At 36.9% G+C, this 20,121-nt stretch overlaps 1 protein-coding gene across 1 annotated transcript in view; it reads right to left on the bottom strand.

Annotated features, from left to right (window-relative positions):
• Positions 1 to 1,703: 1,703 nt before the first annotated feature.
• The window catches only part of NLRP14 (NLR family pyrin domain containing 14), a 51,354-nt gene continuing 32,936 nt past the window's right edge, over positions 1,704 to 20,121 (bottom strand). The window contains exons 7-12 of the mRNA XM_003254880.3: positions 15,827 to 15,997; positions 15,224 to 15,394; positions 13,598 to 13,768; positions 11,079 to 11,249; positions 2,769 to 2,939; positions 1,704 to 2,054 (exon numbers count right to left, since the gene is read on the bottom strand). Of these exons, the coding sequence (XP_003254928.2) occupies positions 1,922 to 2,054; positions 2,769 to 2,939; positions 11,079 to 11,249; positions 13,598 to 13,768; positions 15,224 to 15,394; positions 15,827 to 15,997 (988 nt within the window). The 3' untranslated portion in view covers positions 1,704 to 1,921. The remainder of the gene's footprint in view (positions 2,055 to 2,768; positions 2,940 to 11,078; positions 11,250 to 13,597; positions 13,769 to 15,223; positions 15,395 to 15,826; positions 15,998 to 20,121) is intronic.

The raw sequence follows: 20,121 nt of genomic DNA, 5'->3' as shown, positions 1-20,121 counted from the left end.
ATTGATTGCCCTAGAATCTGAGCTGGCCTGTACTATTTTCACTAATAGAAGATTATGGACGTGACTTTATGCCAGTTCTGGGCCTAGCTTTTAAGGTAACTGGCAGCTTCCTCTTGACCCTTTCAAATCCTGAATCCCCACACTGCAGAAACCACATGGAGAGGCCCTAAGACTACAAGCAATGTTAGAGTAGGTAGTTAGACAGATATGAGAGCAGGGCAGGAGAGAGGGCCCCCAGGAATGCCAAGCAATTCTTGAGCCATAGTCAAGCACTTGTAAACCTTTTCCTCTGAGATAATGAGCAGGACAAGTGAGGGCCCCCAGAGATGTCTGGCTCTCATCAGGTGAAGGACAGGTGAGCATAAAACTATCCCTCTGAGACAATAAGTGGCCACAACTGCCACCAGGAGGGAAAGGACTCCTCCAACAGATAGAAAACACCTGAAGTCAGCAAACCACAATCCCTGATAAAGTTTCAAGTGTGTGCAAAGGGGAGCAAGATGGTGGACTTTGACCTGTATATGATCTTCCTCTGGGGGAGCTCAACCAGTAAGGAAAAATCATCCCAAGGGAGCATGCATACAACTTCAGTAAACACACTGTGCACAGGGCCCCTCACAAGTGCTGGCAGGCCACTGCACACAGGTAATCAAGCAACAACCTGCCCAAGGGAGGGATCAACAGGGGAGAAGAGCCTGGAAGACGAGTCAATGTATAAAGTCTCAAACCAAGGATCAAGAGAGACACTTGAATCTCTCAAGTGGCCTGCTTGATTTCTTCCAAGTGTACTTTGCTTTCTTTAATAAACTTTGCCTCTGCTTTAAACCTACTTCTGCCTCTCAGCTGAATTCTTTCCTCTGAGGGGGCAAGGACCAAAATTGCTGAGAACCACTAGACTTCCGGCTGATAACGGGAAGAGGGGTCTGGCTCAACCCAGCCTTTCATCCATCCCTGCCAAGGTAGCAGACATGTACAAGTTATCTGGGGCCTCCAGAGCAATCTGGCTGCCAGGTGAATACCACCAAGGGACCCCAAGTGATACCATGTGGAGTATAAGAAATGCTCAGCTGGGCCCTTTCTGAATTCCAATCCAAGTTATGAGATTTAATAAAATCATTATTGTTTTAAGCCACCAAGTTTTGGGATAGTTTGTTACACGATCAATAACCAGAACAGTCTTTCACACACACACAAAAAATTTATTGTGCCATGCTTTTGCCAAATGAAAGAATCTGTTTCTAGCTCTAGCCCAAATAACCTTATATTCCCTTAAAGAAAATTAATCCTCCTTATCTTTACAATAAGCTATAGAAAGTGTTCATTGTAGAAGTATACTCCCATTTCTATTGAAACTAGTGATTCTCAACTATTAGTATACTTAAGAATTTGCCTGGGAAATTATCAAAAATGCTGGTTTCTAAGGACCATTCTGATTCGGTAAGTCTAGTGTGGGGTTCAGGAATCTCCATTTTAAGACAGATACCCAAGTGATCTTGACACTGGTGATCCCAAGAACACACATGGAGACACATTTTAATAAAAGGTGCCAGAGATAGCGGGGCTGTGAACTAAGCCATGTCAGTGGAAGTAAGGAAAAAACAAGGCATTTTAACTGATCTTCCCTGTCTGCATCCTCCAGCCTCATATCCAGGCTTCCCTTAGCTGCATTCTTAAGCTCTGTATCCAATTAAAAACATACTTTTCAGAGAGTTTTATGCTTTTCATTTTATTTTAGCCTCTCAACCACTGTGTGAAGTAGAACAGACATTTTACAGAGAAGTAGATGAATGGTATCTGACAGCTGCCAAGTGTACTATCTCTGGGCATAGAGTATCTGAAGCTAAGCACCCAAGTCTGGGTATGTATCTATGTATGTATGCATTTATATTTATATTTTTAAAGGAATGTCAGTTTCTTCAAATCAGAAACACCGCCACCAAGACACATCTTCATTATGATAGTTACAATCTGGCTTAATGATTAAGTGTGGATTGCTAACTCCCACAGCTTCCAGCAGCTTCTGGGCTTCCTCATCAAATGCCTCTTTGCACAACCTGAGAAAACAAGGGAACATCTCTTTTCCTGCATTCAATTTCCCTACAGCCCTCCAGTTTCTCTGTAAGGGATTTATTTCAGGAGAAAAAAAATGTTCTGTTAAAATAGAGAGATAATATTATAACATGGGTGAGGAGTGAGGAAGGGAACTGAGAGAGATACAGTGAGGGAGATAAAGCAGTTGAAGGAAGATAGAATAAATTAACAGAAGAGAAAGAGAAACCAATTAAAATTAAAAAGTATCCTCCAAGAGCCTTTTGCTATCCAAGCAAAATTAATATCACTACTGATAATAATGAAAACAGCTAACATATTTATTGTTTATTATCATGCAAGGCACCATTCTGAGTACTTGGCCTATATTGACTCAGATCCTCACGATAACCTTATGGGTAGATTTTATCATTTCACCCATTTTACTGATAAGCAAATCAAAACAAAGAGTGATGGGGGACTAGCCTTAATTAAACATTTAGTAAGTGGTAGGGTCAGAATTCAAACTCATCTAGGCTGGTTCCAGGTGCTCAATATTTAACTACTATGCTATATTGTGTCTCTCAAAATTCAGTGTTCTATGAGAGAAAAACAAATAGGTGTCTAGAAAATACCCAAGGATACACAATTAGGTTGATTCTGAGGCCTGTATTAATGAGTGGCTCCCCGAATCCCTCATTCCAGGAAATGCTCCCCCTGAGAAGCCAATGGAGACTTACCCTAGAACTTGTAGTTTACACTTAGGAGACTTCAAGACTTTATATAACTTCACAATTCCTTCATATCCTAAGGTATTCTGTGTCAGATTCATTTTTATCAGTCTTTTGTTGCAGATGAGAGCAGAGGAGAGATCTTGACAGCAGAGAGATGTCAAACCACAGTATTCCAACCTGTAGAGAAGACAGACAAAAGATAAAAATGAATTTATTCGATGACACAACAAAGCCCACAAGAGATCTGTGAACTCAGAATGGAGGATAATTCCAGAAACTTTAAAAAATGAGCACAGTTAGTATAAATTCAAGGACTATAAGTATCTATAATATTCATTATTACCAGATATTTCTAGGCTGAACTTATCCCTTCCAAAATCATGAATTACAAATTCGTAATTATTAAGGAATAAATAAAATATGCAAGCACGTTACAAAATACTATGAAGCAGTTGAATCCTTGAACATCACTAAAAATACATCACTATAACTAGGTATTGGAAGCTTGGTAGTGAGTGTTTAAAAAGCAAAGAATAGGCCAGGCATGGTGGCTCATGCCTGTAATCCCAGAACTTTGGGAGGCTGAGGTGGGCAGATCATCTGAGGTCAGGAGTTCGAGACCAACCAGCCCAACATGGTGAAACCTCGTCTCTACTAAAGATACAAAGATTAGCTGGGGGTGGTGGAATGCACCTGTAATCCCAGCTGCCTGGGAAGCTGAGGGAAGAGAATCGCTTGAACCCAGGAGGCAGAGGTTGCAGTGAGCTGAGATCGCACCACTGCACTCCAGCCTGAGCTACAGAGCGAGACTCCGTCTCAAAAAAATAAAATAAAATAAGCAAGAAATATAATAAGGTCTCTAGCATCATGCCATTGATGCAAACAAAAATGCAATTATATGGCATATTTTGAATACATTAGGTCAGCTGCCTATAGGTGGGAAAGAGAATGGCTAATGGAGATAAATTAACCAACCCACCCATCCGTCAGCCAAGGGCCTCTGCACAAGCCGATAATAGTATATACATGAACTGAGGAAGTATGTCAAACTCAGCCTTCTGCATCTAACATTCTCCTAAACAATTTGAATCTAATTTTCACCTTATGTTTACCTGGCCATTGAACAACTGAGTACCTATATAGATGCTGAGCATACAAACCTTTTTTTTTGTTAAGTGATCACATTTATGTGATGAAGAGATGGTCCCACTAATTATGAGACAGGGTATGTAAATATCACACAAAATCTTCCTTAGGGGAAAAAGCCTCGTAAAACCAAGTGTTATCATGAATTCATCAGGAAATATAATCATTTTATATTTTCAGTCACAAATTATAGTCTCAAAATATAGAAGACAGAAACGAACAGAACTGCAAAGTGAAAGACTCAAATCTAGAATTTTAATGAAAATTGTAACATTTTTCACAGTAACTATCTGGAAAAAAATCACTAAAATTTAGTTAAACAGAATCAATAATCTTAATTAACTGATACAGGATACTGCAACTGCCTGGGCACAGTAGCTGGCACCTGTAATACCAGCACTTTGGGAGGCCAAGGGAACAGAGTAGCTTGAGGCCAGGAATTCAAGACCAGCTTGGGTAACAGAGCAAGACCTCATCTCTACCAAAAAAGAAGAAAAAAATAGCCAGACGTGGTAGTGCACACCTGTAGTCCTAGCTACTCATGAGGCTGGGAGGCTTAGTTGCCTAAGTGATTAAAGTCTACAGTGAGCTATGATCACATCACTGCACTCCAGCCTGGGTGAAAGAAAAAGACCCTGTACTTAGAAAAAATAAAAATTAAATTAGAAATAACAATTTTTCATGTTCTTAAGTATGTTTAAAAAGTCATGTAGCAAATGACAACAAACTTCAAAGAACTGTACTCATGCACAATATGTTCTCAGACAACAATTCTACAGACTGAATATACAAAGAAAAGCATCATATTTGAAAATTAAGGAGTATGTTTAAAAATAACCTATGAGTTGGAAAGTTCTAGGAAAGTTTACAAATATTGTGGACTCAAAAATCACAAAAACACTGCATACAATATCAAAATTTTATGATTAAGTTAATGCAGTCATTTGAAGGGAAGTTGTAACCTTAAATATCTTTGTTGGAGAAGAAGAAAGGGAATATGTATGTCTAAGCAACCAACTCAAGAATTTAGTAAATGGTAAAATAAACCCAACAAAAGTACAAGAAAAAAATAAGATAAAAACAGAAATTAATGAAATAGAATGTAGATGTACAACAGAGTGGATCAATGTTGTGTTCTTTGAATAAAGAAATAAAAAAGGGTCAAATTCAATATCAGAAATGAGAAAAAACACATCACTATAGATGATTAAGAAGTTAAGCAAATAATAAAATACTAGATGCTTGCCAATAAGTTTTAAAATTTAGATGAAATAGATAAAATCAACAATATATAATTACCAAAAAGTACTCTATGAGAAAGAGAAAACCTAAATAATTATTTAAAAAATTGAATCAGAAGTCAAAAATCCTACATACAAAGAAACTCCTGGTTAGACAGCTTCACCAGAAATTTTTACAAAATTCAAGGAAGAAATAACTCCAATCTTACAAAAATCTTCTCAGGAAATTAAAAGATAAGGAATACTCCTGAACTCATGAAAATACTGTAATTTTGATACAAAAACTTGATGAAAACTGCAAAAGAAATTATAACCTATCTCCATTATGAAAAAAATGGTTAAATGCTGTCACTAATACTAACATTAACAAAGTAAATTACACAATGTACATAGGAGATATGTCCAAGTTGGTTTTACTCCAAAAATGCAAGGTTGATATAATGCATATTATATCGATGTGATTCATCACATTTGGCAAAATTCTTCAAGGATAAGCAACTTCAGCAAAGTCTCAGGATACAAAATCAATGTGCAAAAATCACAAGCATTCCTATACACCAATAACAGAGAGCCAAATCATCAGTGAACTTCCATTCACAATTGCTACAAAGAGAATAAAATACCTAGGAACACAAGTTACAAGGGATGTGAAGGACCTCTTCAACAACTACAAACCACTGCTCAAGGAAATAACAGAGGACACAAACAAATGGAAAAATATTCCATGCTCATGGATAGGAAGAATCAGTATCATGAAAATGGCCGTACTGCTCAAAGTAATTTATAGATTCAATGCTATCCCCATCAAGCTGCTATTGACTTTCTTCACAGAATTAGAAAAAACTACTTTAAATTTCATGTGGAACCAAAAAAGAGCCCGTATAGCCAAGACAATCTTAAGCAAAAAGAACAAAGCTGGAACCATCATGCTACCTGACTTCAAACTATACTAAAAGACTACAGTAACCAAAACAGCATGGTACTGGTACCAAAACAGATATATAGACCAATGGAACAGAACAAAGGCCTCAGAAATATCACCACACACCTACAACCATTTGACCTTTGACAAACCTGACAAAAACAAGCAATGGGGAAAGGATTCCCTATTTAATAAATGGTGTTGGGAAAACTGGCTAGCCATATGCTGAAAACTGAAACTGGACCCCTTCCTTACACATTATACAAAAATTAACTCAAGATGGATTAAAGACTTAAACATAAGACCTAAAACCATCAAAACCCTACAAGAAAACCTAGGCAATACCATTCAGGACATACGCATGGACAAAGACTTCATGACTAAAACACCAAAAGCAATGGCGACAAGGCCAAAATTGACAAATGGGATCTAATTAAACTAAAGAGCTTCTGTACAGCAAAAGAAACTACCATCAAAGTGAACAGGCAACCTGCATAATGGGAGAAAGTTTTTGCAATCTATCCATTAGACAAATATTCAGAATCTACAAGGAATTTAAGCAAATTGACAAGAAAAAAACAACCCCATCAAAAAGTGGGCAAAGGATATGAACAGACACTTCTCAAAAGAAAACATTTATGTGGCCAACAAACATATGAAAAAAAGCTCATCATCACTGGCCATTGGAGAAATGCAAATCAAAACCACAGTGAGATACCATCTCATGCCAGTTAGAATGGTGATCATTAAAAAGTCAGGAAACAACAGATGCTGGAGAGGATGTGGAGAAACAGGAACACTTCTACACTGTTGGTGAGAGTGTAAATTTGTTCAACCATTGTGGAAGACAGTGTGGCAATTCCTCAAAGATCTAGAACCAGAAATAATATTTGATCCAGCAATCCCATTACTGGGTATACACCCAAAGGATTAGAAATCATTCTACTATAAAGACACACGCACACGTATGTTTATTGCAGCACCATTCACAATATCAAAAGCTTGGAACCAACCCAAATGCCAATCAGTGATAGACTGGATAAAGAAAATGTGGCACATATACACCATGGAATACTATGCAGCTATAAAAAAGGATGAGTTCCTGTCCTTTGCAGGGACATGGATGAAGCTGGAAACCATCATTCTCAGCAAACTAACACAAGAACAGAAAATCCAACATCCCATCTTCTCACTTGTAAGTGGGAGTTGAACAATGAGAACACATGGACACACAGAGGGGAACATCACATACCAGGGCCTGTTGGGGGATGGGAGGATAGCAGAGGGATAGCATTAGGAGAAATACTTAATATAGATGATGGGTTGATGGGTGCAGCAAACCACCATGGCACGTGTATACCTATGTAACAAACCTGCACATTCTGCACATGTATCCCAGAACTTAAAGTATAATTTAAAAAAAGAAAAAGAATACTCCTAGAAAACTAGGTGTAGAAGACAATTTCCTTAAATTGATAAATTGGTGAACCACTGAAGTTGTGCTTTAAACATTGTGAACAACATATGAAAGTTCATTATCCCCAGACACATTAACATTATATCACATATATTAACAGTTACTAAGGCATGTAAAAAACGAAAAAAGAATATAAGAACAGAAAAGGAGGCCGGGCGCGGTGGCTCACGCTTGTAATCCCAGCACTTTGGGAGGCGGAGGCGGGCGGATCACGAGGTCAGGAGATCGAGACCACGGTGAAACCCCGTCTCTACTAAAAAATACAAAAAAAAATTAGCCGGGCGTGGTGGCGGGCGCCTGTAGTCCCAGCTACTCGGAGAGGCTGAGGCAGGAGAATGGCGTGAACCCGGGAGGCGGAGCTTGCAGTGAGCCGAGATTGCGCCACTGCACTCCAGCCTGGGTGACAGAGCAAGACTCCGTCTCAAAAAAAAAAAAAAAGAACAGAAAAGGAAAAAACAACTACATTGTATTATTCCCAAATGATGTGATTGTATACCTAAAAAATACAAAAGTATCTACAAATTAGCAACTAGAATAAGCAAGAGAATGTGGCAGGCTATTGGATAAGAAACCAACTTTAAAAACTCCTATGTTTCTATGTATAAACACAATGAAAAAATAACTAAAACAATCATTTACAACAGCATGAAATACAGCAAGCACTTTGGAATAAAGTTAACCAGTAACAAAATACAAGACCACTCAAGAAAAAATTACTAAGCTTTATTGATAGACCTAAATAAATGAGATATGTCTTTTTGGTGTATCAGGAGACTCACTGATAGATTTAATGCAATTCGATTCAATACACCAACATATAGGTAGGTTGGGGGGCAGTACATATGTATGTAACTTGATAAGTTGATATTTCCAATTTATTCGCAAATGTAAAGGGGAAGGAGAGCCAAAATTCTCTTTAAGAAGATGGGAAGAATTGCTGTAGTGGGTATCAGGGCTTCTTACAGAGCTATATTAATTAACACAGCATTGTTAGAACTGGAAATTACAAACAGGTCAGTGGAAAAGAAAACAGAACCCAGGAACAGGTCTATGCACCAATGAAAATGTGGTTTATAACAAAGATGTCCCTACCAAGCAGAGGGGAGAAAAATTTCAATACTTTTTGCTGGAAAAAAAGAGTATATGGGAAAATTATAAAATTGAACTTTACAGCCACCTATATTTTTAAAAGGTAGATGAGAGGCTCCAAAGCTTCATAATTTGCCTTTGATATTTCAGAGATAATACAGAATTGGTATATAATGTATAAGATATAATGGCTTTCTGTAAATATTGTAAAGATGCTTTTCTCTCTCTCCCATTTGTATGATTCCTCCAGACCAAAGGTCTCCATGCAAGTAAAGGATAATTGGAGAATAGGTGAAGTTCTAGCCATCGGGATGGGACAGACTGATTTCATCGGTGTAGGGGAAGAGCGGCAACAATATTTGGAACAGAACACCTTAGAACCTGGATGTGTGGAGAGTGAGGAGAACAATTCATGCTCTCTTTTTTCTCCTAGATCCAACACTTCGGCCTGGCAAAATAATTATGTGGTCTGTGGAGTCTAAGCAGCAACTGCCGCTGACAGACTGACCCACGGCCTGGTTTGTCATGCCTGTCTATACACTATGAAAATAGAAAATCTCATGTAGACATAGCAGGTCCTGAACTACTTTGCTGTGCCTGACGCCATCAATAGCAACCTCCTAATGTGGAACCTTATAATATGTATACAAACACAATCACTAGCACAGCCTTGTTTCAATTCGGTACAAATCTGCAAGCTTCTCTCGATGCCAGAACAGCAGGTCATTTTAGACTCCCTTGTATGGATTCTAATGCATAAAAGACCTAGTAGTCCTTCCTGGGACTTACTCAGTTGACTGAGTCGGACCCCTGTGGGAATGTTTGAAATCAATCCTACAAGTTGGGCTCATCCCACGCTTGGAGTTGTGTTATTAGTAGCCTTAATTAAATGGTAGATGAGATTAATTGAACAGATTTGGTCTCAGTCTCTGTTAATCAGAGTGGCCAATGGAGTAGCATATTTACGTGAAAATTCACCAGAAGACAAGATTTTACTGCATAGAAACAAGGGGTAGATATTTTGGGGAGATATTCTTCCATAGGTCTTTCTCTCCACTACATGTTTGCTAACAAAAATGCAAGGCCCTGACAACGCTTTACCTGGGCCATTTTCCAGGGTTGTGTTTGTAATGAGCAACCTTGAGGGACAAAGAGCAGGCTTATTGCTGCCTCCTGTAAAATCCTAGGTCTCTCAATCTCAATGTTGCATGTGCAGGCATCCATCTGGACCCTCTTCATCAGCCCTGTGAGACTTGGGGGACAAAAGGAACTGACACAAACATGCTAATACTCATGCTCTTGCTCTGCTACAAGCAATAAAGTCCTTTGTCTCTGATAAGAGTCTTGTGGGTTTGGTTTTGTTTTTTGGCCAGCATCCATGAAACAGTAACCGGTGAATTTATTAGGTTTTAAGTAGGATAAAATTAAAACTCAGACCTAACAATTACATCATCATCGCTGCCATTATAAAAATATATAGTCAATGGAAATATAAAAGCTTCATTTTCTTGGAAGAGTCAGGTGAGATTTCTTTGGAAGACTGTTAAATTTCTAAAGGATGATACATGTCATTAAGTCTGAGCTTCCCACACATAGAGCACAATTCTTGACCCTGAGATGAATAATTCATGTTGTATAAGTGAAAATGTACTAGCCAATATCAGTTCAAAATTTTTTTTTTTTTTTTTTTTTTTTTTTTGAGACGGAGTCTTGCTCTGTCCCCCAGGCTGGAGTGCAGTGGTGCGATCTCGGCTCACTGCAAGCTCCGCCTCCCGGGGTTCACGCCATTCTCCTGCCTCAGCCTCCCGAGTAGCTGGGACTACAGGCGCCCGCCAACACGCCCGGCTAATTTTTTGTATTTTTAGTAGAGACGGGGTTTCACCCTGTTAGCCAGGATGGTCTCGATCTCCTGACCTCGTGATCCGCCCGCCTCGGCCTCCCAAAGTGCTGGGATTACAGGCTTGAGCCACCGCGCCCGGCCTGATCAGTTCAAAATTAAATAAAAATCTAAATACAGAACTGAACATAAGAAATGTCCACAACACAGAATGTGATTTTATTACAAGCTCCTTAAGAACATAGTATTTTACAGATAGAAGATAATTAGTAAAAATCTTCAATTTAATAAAAAAATTAATTCAAAGACAAGTGGACTATCTGAAGGACGACAGAACATGGAAGACCCAAACCAGGTACCACTTGCGTACTAAGTGTCTGTCCAAGGTACTAAAGGGGACTCAAAGAAATGTGAAATATGGCTTCTATACTAAAGAACATGCAGTACATTGATCCATTTATTTAAAATTTAGATTCTTATTTCTGAGAGTAACTTACCTTCTAGCCCCATTTAGTTTTTATCCTCTCTCCATACACTAAATATCTTCTAGCTATACTAGCTACCAAATAGGCATCATTTTCCTAATGGAAAACTATGAACTCACCCGAGCCTCTGAATGTTACAGTTTGGATATCTCAAAGCGTCACATAGAATTTTCACTCCATCATCCTGCAAATCGTTGTTCCCAAGGTCCAGGCTCCTCAGGTTTGGGTTGTTCAGAATAACAGAAGCCAGATCCAGACAACATGCATTAGTGAGAACACAGCCCATCAATCTGTAAGAATTACAATAGGAAAAGTGAATCTTTCCGGTTGTGAGGCTAAATAAGTTTCCTCCTAGGAGATATACCCAGGTATTTGAACCTCTTTTCTCACTCTTTTGTATCTACAATCCAGGACATACATGGGAGGGTCTAATTTATCAGTAAAAACGATGGAATTTTTTAATGAGCAGAAGAAACCAGCAGGTAAAACTGTTTTCTTCCACAAACAGGTTATCTACAGAGCTTTAAAAATCAAGGGTATAAACATTTATTTTTACCAATACTTAAAAAATTGAATATAAACTTTCCCAAGGAACCAATAGATCTCTGTGCTTTTAGTTTTTAATATATCTTTAAGTGAAAAAAGTTTCCTGGAATCGATCTCAAAGTATTATCTTCAAAGAAGAAAGCTACATATAAAAAGATATTTATTCCAGGTCCTTTTGCATGGTATTCAAGAGCACTCACAATCTGGCCTCAAGCTTTCTCTTTCCATATTTTGTCCCATTATTCTCTAACCATACACATGCATTTTTCTCCAACTAAACCATATTTGTTGTTGTTTCTCTTTATTCTCTCTCCTTTCCTTCTGTTTAGCATATCCCCACATAACAGAATCTTCACCATTTCTCTAGCCTAAAGTAACTCTGTCTCCACTGAGAAGTCCCAGCCTTAATCCCTGAGACTGTTGTCATATCCTTACAACAACATATGGAATATATTGTAATTTGCTTTATATTTATTTCCCTGTTATCAGCATTTTATGTTATTTGGGGACAAAAGCATCACCTTAGTGACTTTTAGTTCCCTCAGCATCTAGTTCATATTGGTTGAAAATATTGGTTAAGAGAATTGACATGGTCTGCATAGAGGCTTTGGAAGGTAACTAAGAAAGTACAGCTTTGTTTACAGCAATGCTAAGGACAGAAAGTGGGCTAGCAAAGACCTTGAGTATATAGGTCACTTAGAAATTATACCTCTGTAGTTAAATGAAGACATTGGATTTAACAACATCCATTAAGTAAAACTCTGTCTTCCAGTTGAATAATGATCAACAAAATTCCAGAGAATCACATAGTAACCCATATCATCTACATTTTCCTAAAGTAAACGTATTTATTGAACCCTACAGTGTAATTGCCTTCATGTTTATAGGTGTCACATTAAACTATTATTTTATTTTATTTTATTATTTTATACTTTAGGTTTTAGGGTACATGTGCACAATGTGCAGGTTTGTTACATATGTATCCATGTGCCATGTTCATTTGGAAGTTTAGTTATCATGAGTCAGTCTGGTCAAGACAAATACCTCTGGGTCTACCAAAGAGCTTGACTTTATAGATCTAAAAAACTATGTTGGGGTTAGACCATTAATGACTCACAAAGGTTACTGGTCACTTGGGAGGCCCTGGTAGGAAAGTGAGCTGCGATTGCTAAGTGATGCCTCTGTTTTGATTCATGCTGGCCAAAGTATTTATGCAATGAAATACTAAATATCATACAGTCATTAAAATAATCAAGAAAATAATTTGAAATAAGTATTTAAATTTATTTTTTTTTATTCTCAGCATGCACACCTTGATAAATGTATTTCTGAAATACTATCAAGTGAAAAGGAAATCCCAAATCATGTCCATAAAGCAATCACAATTATGTATACACATGCAATGGATATGTATGCATATCTGCTCACAGACTGAGAAAACATAATATTAATGAAAATGGTTGGAGTTTAAAAATGTGTAGGATATTGTTAAAAATCCCCTTTCCATTTATTTGAAAGTTGACTTAATTATAACCTGAGTTTAAATATAAATCTAAAAGAAAAACTAGTAGAGCACAATTTCAACTTCATGGGTAAAAGTAGAGGACACACAGTAGATTCTCTAGGGCACAACCAAGGAAAGAATAAAATGGCTACTGTTCAGCAATAGATTGTAGGATATTGTAAAAATCCCCTTCCCAATTTCTTTGAAAGTTGACCTAATTATAAACCTGAGTTTAAATATAAATCTAAGAGAAAAACTAGTAGAGAACAATTTCAGCTTCTGGATTAAAAGTAGAGGACACACAGTAGATTCACTGGGGCACAACCAAGGAAAGAATAAAATGGCCACTGTTCAGCCTGATGCCTCTGGTCCTCATTACCTGAGGAAAGTTTACTAGAATTACTATGGTAATTATTTTTAAAAATCTGATGAGCAGACTTCCCCAGCTTGTCTCAGGCAGAAAAGAGAGGGAAAATCAGCTGTATATTCTTTTCTCTGATAGATACTCGGTTCTCAGCCTTTCTTTCTGTATCTCCCCAGACACTCTGTTGTTGAAACTACACAAAAGTAAAGCAACAGAAAACCTACTCCAAGTCCTGAAGATTACAGCTTGGATGCCGAAAGACATCACACAGAAGCTTCACTCCATTGTCTTGTAGCCAGTTTGATCCTAGATCCAGATGCGTCAGGCTCTTGTTGTGTAGAAGAGAAGTTGACAGATATTCACTGCTAAGTGAAGTGAAATGGCAACGCCTCAGCCTACAGGGAGGACAAGGTGAAGAAAGATGGAATCATTGCTGTACTGTCTAGAAATTTCTTTCTTTGAAGAGATTTCATGATTTGATCCCTTATCTATTTGCCAACATTCCATCTCAGATGAAACACCCTCACTGCCAGCCTGTCTCACTTGGGAAACAGATATACATCAAATTGGGTTACAAACTAGATTCATATTCTTCAGCATTTTTCTTACAATAAATTAAACGTTAACCTCGTTACATTACACATATACATAGTACTCCATTGCAGAAGTAGCTCCATGGACTAGAAGAACAGGCAGATGGAGTAGAATAAGAGTAATCATAATAAAGTAAGTACCCTTTGTATGTAGTAGAAGCGGCATTTTCAAACAGTAAGGAAAATCCATATTATGCCATTATTGCTTTTGCACAATAGATCTGATATATAGGGGAAAATAAGTTTAAGCCTTATAACAAAATAAATTTGGAATAATTTAACATGTAAATGTTAAAATTATACCATAAAGAGTATGAGATGGCGTATGTGTATTTTTTTTTAAAAAAAAAGGTACTTCCAATTATGACAAAACTTCTTGAGGTCATGAGGCAGAATTTGACATCACAAAAAATTTTAAACTTATCTATTCTAAAAATGACCATAAAGAAAGTTAGAAATAAAGCAACATGCTAAGAAAATTGTTTGTAATACATAAAAAATAATAATGTATATGTGATATTAATAACTATAACATATATAATAGAAAACATCAGAAAAAAACAGCCTATGAAGAGGAAATTCCTAAATATAAAAGGCCAAAAATATTTTAAAAGATGCTCAAGATTTAAATTACTTTAAAAGTTACTTTTCAACTATTTAATTAATACAGGTCAAAAAGATTGTAGATGTCCAATGAGGGTGTTAAAGTGCAGGTCCCTAGACTGCTGCTGGGAATATAAACAATCTATCTGGAAGGCAATTTAACCATATTTGACCAAATTAAAACCTTGGTTTATTAATTCAATGTTTAGAAAATTATCTAACAAAAATGAACAGAATAATTACAATGTGATTCAGACATACAACAGAGTGCTGTATTTCTGTTCTGAGCTCAGATTATAGACTAGGATAAGTGGTAGGCTTTAGTTCTGAATTCATCATTTTCTTGTGAGATATTAAGCAAGGTACATTATCTCCCTAAGGCTCACATTCCTCACCTGTAGAGTGAGGCCCCTCAAAATCAGATGGCCAATTTGACACCATCAGGTTCTATTTTGCAGATTAAGCATGTTTAACACAAGATCCAGCGTAGAGTTAGGACACAATAAATGGCAATTATTAATATTACTTTCACCTTCTTCATTAAGGGTAACAGGGAAAAAGCAAGGGACAGAATGTGTTCATAACATTTTACTATTTTAAACATATTTCAAAATGTACAATATATATTAAGGATAGAAACTTGAAGACACTTACACAAGGCTCTTCAGAGTACATTGTGCATGTTGCAGGGCATCACTCATAAGCTTTACTCCACCATCTCCCAAGATGTTGTCTGCCAAGCACAAATGTGTCAGTCTTTTATTGCTGATGAGAGCCAAAGAAAGATCCTCACAGCCAGCCTCTGTGAGACCACAGCTTTCTAAGCTGAAAGAGAAAGAGATGAGAAGGGATCTGTCAATTCCCAAAGCCCATGCTTCTCTTCTCCTTCATGGGGAAATCAGTGGTGCTTATAACCCCCATACCTCGACTATAAAATTAACCTCAACAAACCTATTTAAATTATGAATTCCATTGCAGCTGTGTGCAGGATATGATGAAACAAAACATGGAAGGGGAGAGGGGAAGCTTAGAAAAGAATGAAAATAAAGAGGTCAATCAGAAAAAAATGATAGGTCTAAAAGTGAAGTAAAAGAGAGGGAAGTAGAGGAAGAGAAGGGGGATGCATGTAGAGCTTATTCAGGATTGACAAACGAACCAGTTAGTTTCAAGACCCAAGCAGTTTCCCTATCAGACCACAATTAAGCTACGCAGAACCAAGCAAAATGACTCTACAGAAAACAAAACAGAAACACTCACGACAGTCTCTCTAGATAACACTTTGGATGTCTTAAGGCCTCACACAAAAGCTGCACTCCATCATCCAACAGATTATTGGTTGACAGATTCAGAAATATCAGGCTCTGGCTTCTGATGAGAGCATTAGATATATTTAGACAACAAAATACAGTTAGGTTGCAGGATTCCAACCTGGAAAACAACACAGAAAAACAGGAATGACCACTCCTTAGAGAAGAATTACAACCAACACCCACCGATCCTGAAGGTAGGAAGTTTCCTAATCTTTGGAATCTTGCCTGAAAAATCCAACTTCTCTACATAGAAAAACAGTTATTTAACTAAAGCATAAGGCTCTGACAGAGTTAAGGAAGGAAGGGAAGGAGATTGTTTATCACATTCCCACCCCCTTAATTCCCTATGAAAATATATTTGAGAGCATTCAAAAATATCTTTAAATGATAATATTTTTTAGTCTGGGAGAAATTTCCGCTAACTACAACTTGGAAGATATGGCTTGAAGGATGACTGTATTCTACACTCTGACTTCTGAAATAGAACAGAAATGGACAGGAAGTTGGTAGCAAAAGCTGTGTCTCCCATGAGCTCATTTATTCATGAGCCTGTGTTTTCTGAGGAATCCAGTCCTTAAGAGTGAAAAACAATAAGTAAATTTTAAATAAAACAAAATCGTTTCTAAAGATTAAAAGGAAGAGAAACAGAAAAAGTACATGTAGAGAGACTCATATTTAGAGACAACCTGTGCCTTGTACATGGTCGGGAGTAATACTAACCCTTTGTAATGAGTCAGGCAGCAGCAGCAGTAGTATTTCTGGTATTTGGAATTTCTCTGGGTATTCCTTTATAATCAAAGACTTACCAACTTGAGTCATTCAAGAATTGTTTCTCCTCATCAAAATCAGGGTCTATAGAGGAAGGAACAGAAACGCTTCCTCCTAAGCCCAGAATTAGATCTTAATAGATGACCTAGAACATGGCCTAAGGCTGAAAAAGCTCAGCTTGCTCAAAACCACAATTACTTTTGCACTAACCCATAACTAATAATCACCTTAAGTTAAAAATTACTTGGAAGTTTCTGGACACAAATGTATATGTACCACATTTTCTTTATCCATTCACCTTTTGACGGACATTTAGGTTGCTTCCAAATCTTGGAAGCAAAACAGAACAAAAATGAAAGAAAATACATCCCACTTATGAAGGAAAAATGGTACTGAAAACATTTTTAAATGTTTCTAACTGTAGATATAAATATTAAATGCTTGATAGTTCATTTTCTCTTATCCTTCCCATATTATGAGTTTCTTGAGATTTCATTTTTTTATATTTGTGCTAATAGAATTTCAGCTATGGGACTGCCTAACTCTTTATGTATGAAATCTTAGCCTCATTAAAATAAATGTTCCCTCTTTCCCTTGCAGCTGCAAAGAAAAGCAGAGAATATTACAAATCAGGAAATCTTTTATAAGAATGATTTTGTCTTATTATAATAATGAAATCTTATAAGATACCTGGACTTTAGAAATTATTGCTATGCCTTGTGAAGACAACCCTTACCTACTATTAAGTCTGTACTTTTTATCAATTTTCTTACTTTGTGTCACTCTTGTAATATTCACATTGATATTTCTGAATTCCTAAATTTTATAAATATTGGAAAGATTTTTTCAAATCAGAAAAAAAATCATTAACACTCTCCTCTCACATGTATAAAGTAATAAAAAATATAACTCTTTCCTAGTTTTCTAGAGTTCGGAGGTTTTTCCTCACCTGTATTAATATATAACATCAATCACCAGTGATTCAATCAAAAGGGAAGCCAAAAGCTGAGGATTACGGCTCCAAACTGACCCCTAAATATAAGCCAGCAAAACAGGAGACAGATTAGCTTATCACTTATATTTAGGTCCTTCTTAAGAGCCTGTGCGACTTCCTCTTAATAGTGCTACCAAAACGACACCCTTGGCTAAAAATTTCCAAAGCCCAAAGCTCCTTAAAAGTAAGCAAGTTATAAATGTTTTTGTTGTCCTTATTGCTTGCTATCTGTAGCGCTGACCAGCTGTTACTGGGTATAGGTCCATAAGATGGTACAGATGCTGTTGACTTAGAGAACCCATGTTCCATCTACCTAGAATAAGCTCTGGTTTGAGAGTTGGTCAGGGTAGGATTTTAACTGATGCAAGACGCTGGAGCTTTCTTTATGAGTTGAGCCCTGTTGGAGTAAGTTCTCCTGTCCTGCTAGCAAACAAGAATCAGAAAACTGCCATTACCTGAAAAAGGGGCCATTCCTCAGTAAAGAGGAACTGCTAACTCCTGAAGATGAACTCCCAGGAACTCAAAGAAGCTGTGTGAATGTATTTTTCCCTTCTGAAAATGTCTGCTGTGTGATTTCCAGGTTGCTCAAGAACTTCGTATTTTTTTTTTTGTTTTTTGAGTATGAGATTATTTTTCTGATATGAATTAGAAATTGAAAGATAACAGGAGAGTTGTTGCTGAAGCTATGTAGTTGCAGGAGCTGTTTCTAAGGATCAATATAAATGTACTGCAGGTGACAGGGGAATGATATTTCCAAGAGAAGGAGCATTTCCACTAACAGGCTTCATGGGCCTATTCTAAACCAAGGTGAATCATCAGATAAATTAATTGGCTCTGTAATTTGAGATATTGATTTTACCACAGTGATAAATAAAAATACAACATGCAGAGATAAACCTACACATCTACAGTGGACTCATTTTTGACAAAGGTGCCAAGAACACATATGGCGGAAAGGACAGTCTCTTTAGGAAATGGTGCTGAGAAAACTGGATATTCATATGTAAAAGAAGGAAACTAGACTCCTATCTCTCAACATATACAAAAATCAAACCAAAGTAGATTAAAGACTTCAATCTAAGACTTCAAACTATTAAACTATTAAAATAAAACAAAGGGGAAATGCTCCAGGACATTGGATTTCTTGAGTAATACCCCACAAGCATAGGCAACCAAAGCAAAAGTGGACAAATGGGCTCATATCAAGTTAAAAAGCTTCTGCACAGCAAAAGAAACAATCAATAAGGTGAACAGACAACCCATGAAATTGAAGAAAATATGTGCAAACTACCCATTTGACAAGGGGTTAATAACGAGAATATATTATATAAGGAGTTCAAACAACACTACAGGAAAAAAAAATCTAATTATCCAATTAAAATGGGCAAGAGAGCTGAATAGACATTTCTCAAAAGAAGACATACAAATGGCATATGCAAAGGTGCTCAACGTCGTTAATAATCAGAGAAATGTAAATCAAAACTACAATGAGAAATTACCTCACTCCAGTAAAAATGACCTATCCAAAATTCAGTCAATAACAAATGCTGGTGAGGATGTGGAGAAAAAGGAACCCTCACACACTGTTAGTAGCAGTGTAAATTAACACAACTATTATGGAGAACAGTTTGGAGGTTCCTCAAAAAACCAAAACTAGAGCTACCATATGATCCAGCAATTCCACTGTGGAGTATATACCCAAAAGAAAGAAAATCAGTGTATTGAAGAGATACCTGCACTCCCATGTTTACTGCAGCACTGTTCACAATAGCCAAGATTTGGAAGCAACCTAAATGTCCATCAAAAGGCGAATGGATATGAAAATGTGGTACATATACACAATGGACTACTATTCAGCCATAAAAAAAAATGAGATCCTGTCATTTGCAACAACATGGATAGAACTGGAGATCATTATATTAAGTGAAATAAGCCAGGCACAGAAAGACAAACTTTCCATGTTCTCACTTATTTGTGGGAGTGAAAAATGAAAATAATTGAACTCATGGAGATAGAGAGTAGAATGATGGTTATCAGAGGCTAGGAAGCATAGTGGGGGAAACAGGGGAAGAGGGGGATGGTTAATGGGTACAAAAAATAATTAGAAATAATGAATAAGACTGAGTATTTGCTAGGACAACAGGGTGACTATAGTAAAAAATAATTGTACATTTTAAAATAACTAAAAGAGTATACTTGGATTGTTTAATACAAAGGATAAATGCTTGAGGTGTTAGATACCCCATTTACCTTGATGTGATTATTATGCATTGCATGCTTGTATCAAAATATTGCATGTAACCCATAAGTATACACACCTACTATGTACCTACAAAAATTGAAAATACAAAAGTGAAAGTAAAAAAATACAAAATCCTCTCAGAAAAAAATACAAATGATGGCTTTTTAGACCACAAAAAGTTCTGTATTTCTTTCATGAGAAGTCTAAATTAAATAATTTCCTAAGTATCCTACAATTC

The sequence above is a fragment of the Nomascus leucogenys genome, chromosome 15 (genome assembly GCF_006542625.1).
Source record: "Nomascus leucogenys isolate Asia chromosome 15, Asia_NLE_v1, whole genome shotgun sequence".
Classification (NCBI taxonomy): Eukaryota; Metazoa; Chordata; class Mammalia; order Primates; family Hylobatidae; genus Nomascus; species Nomascus leucogenys.
This window is presented reverse-complemented; position numbering and strand designations above follow the sequence as displayed.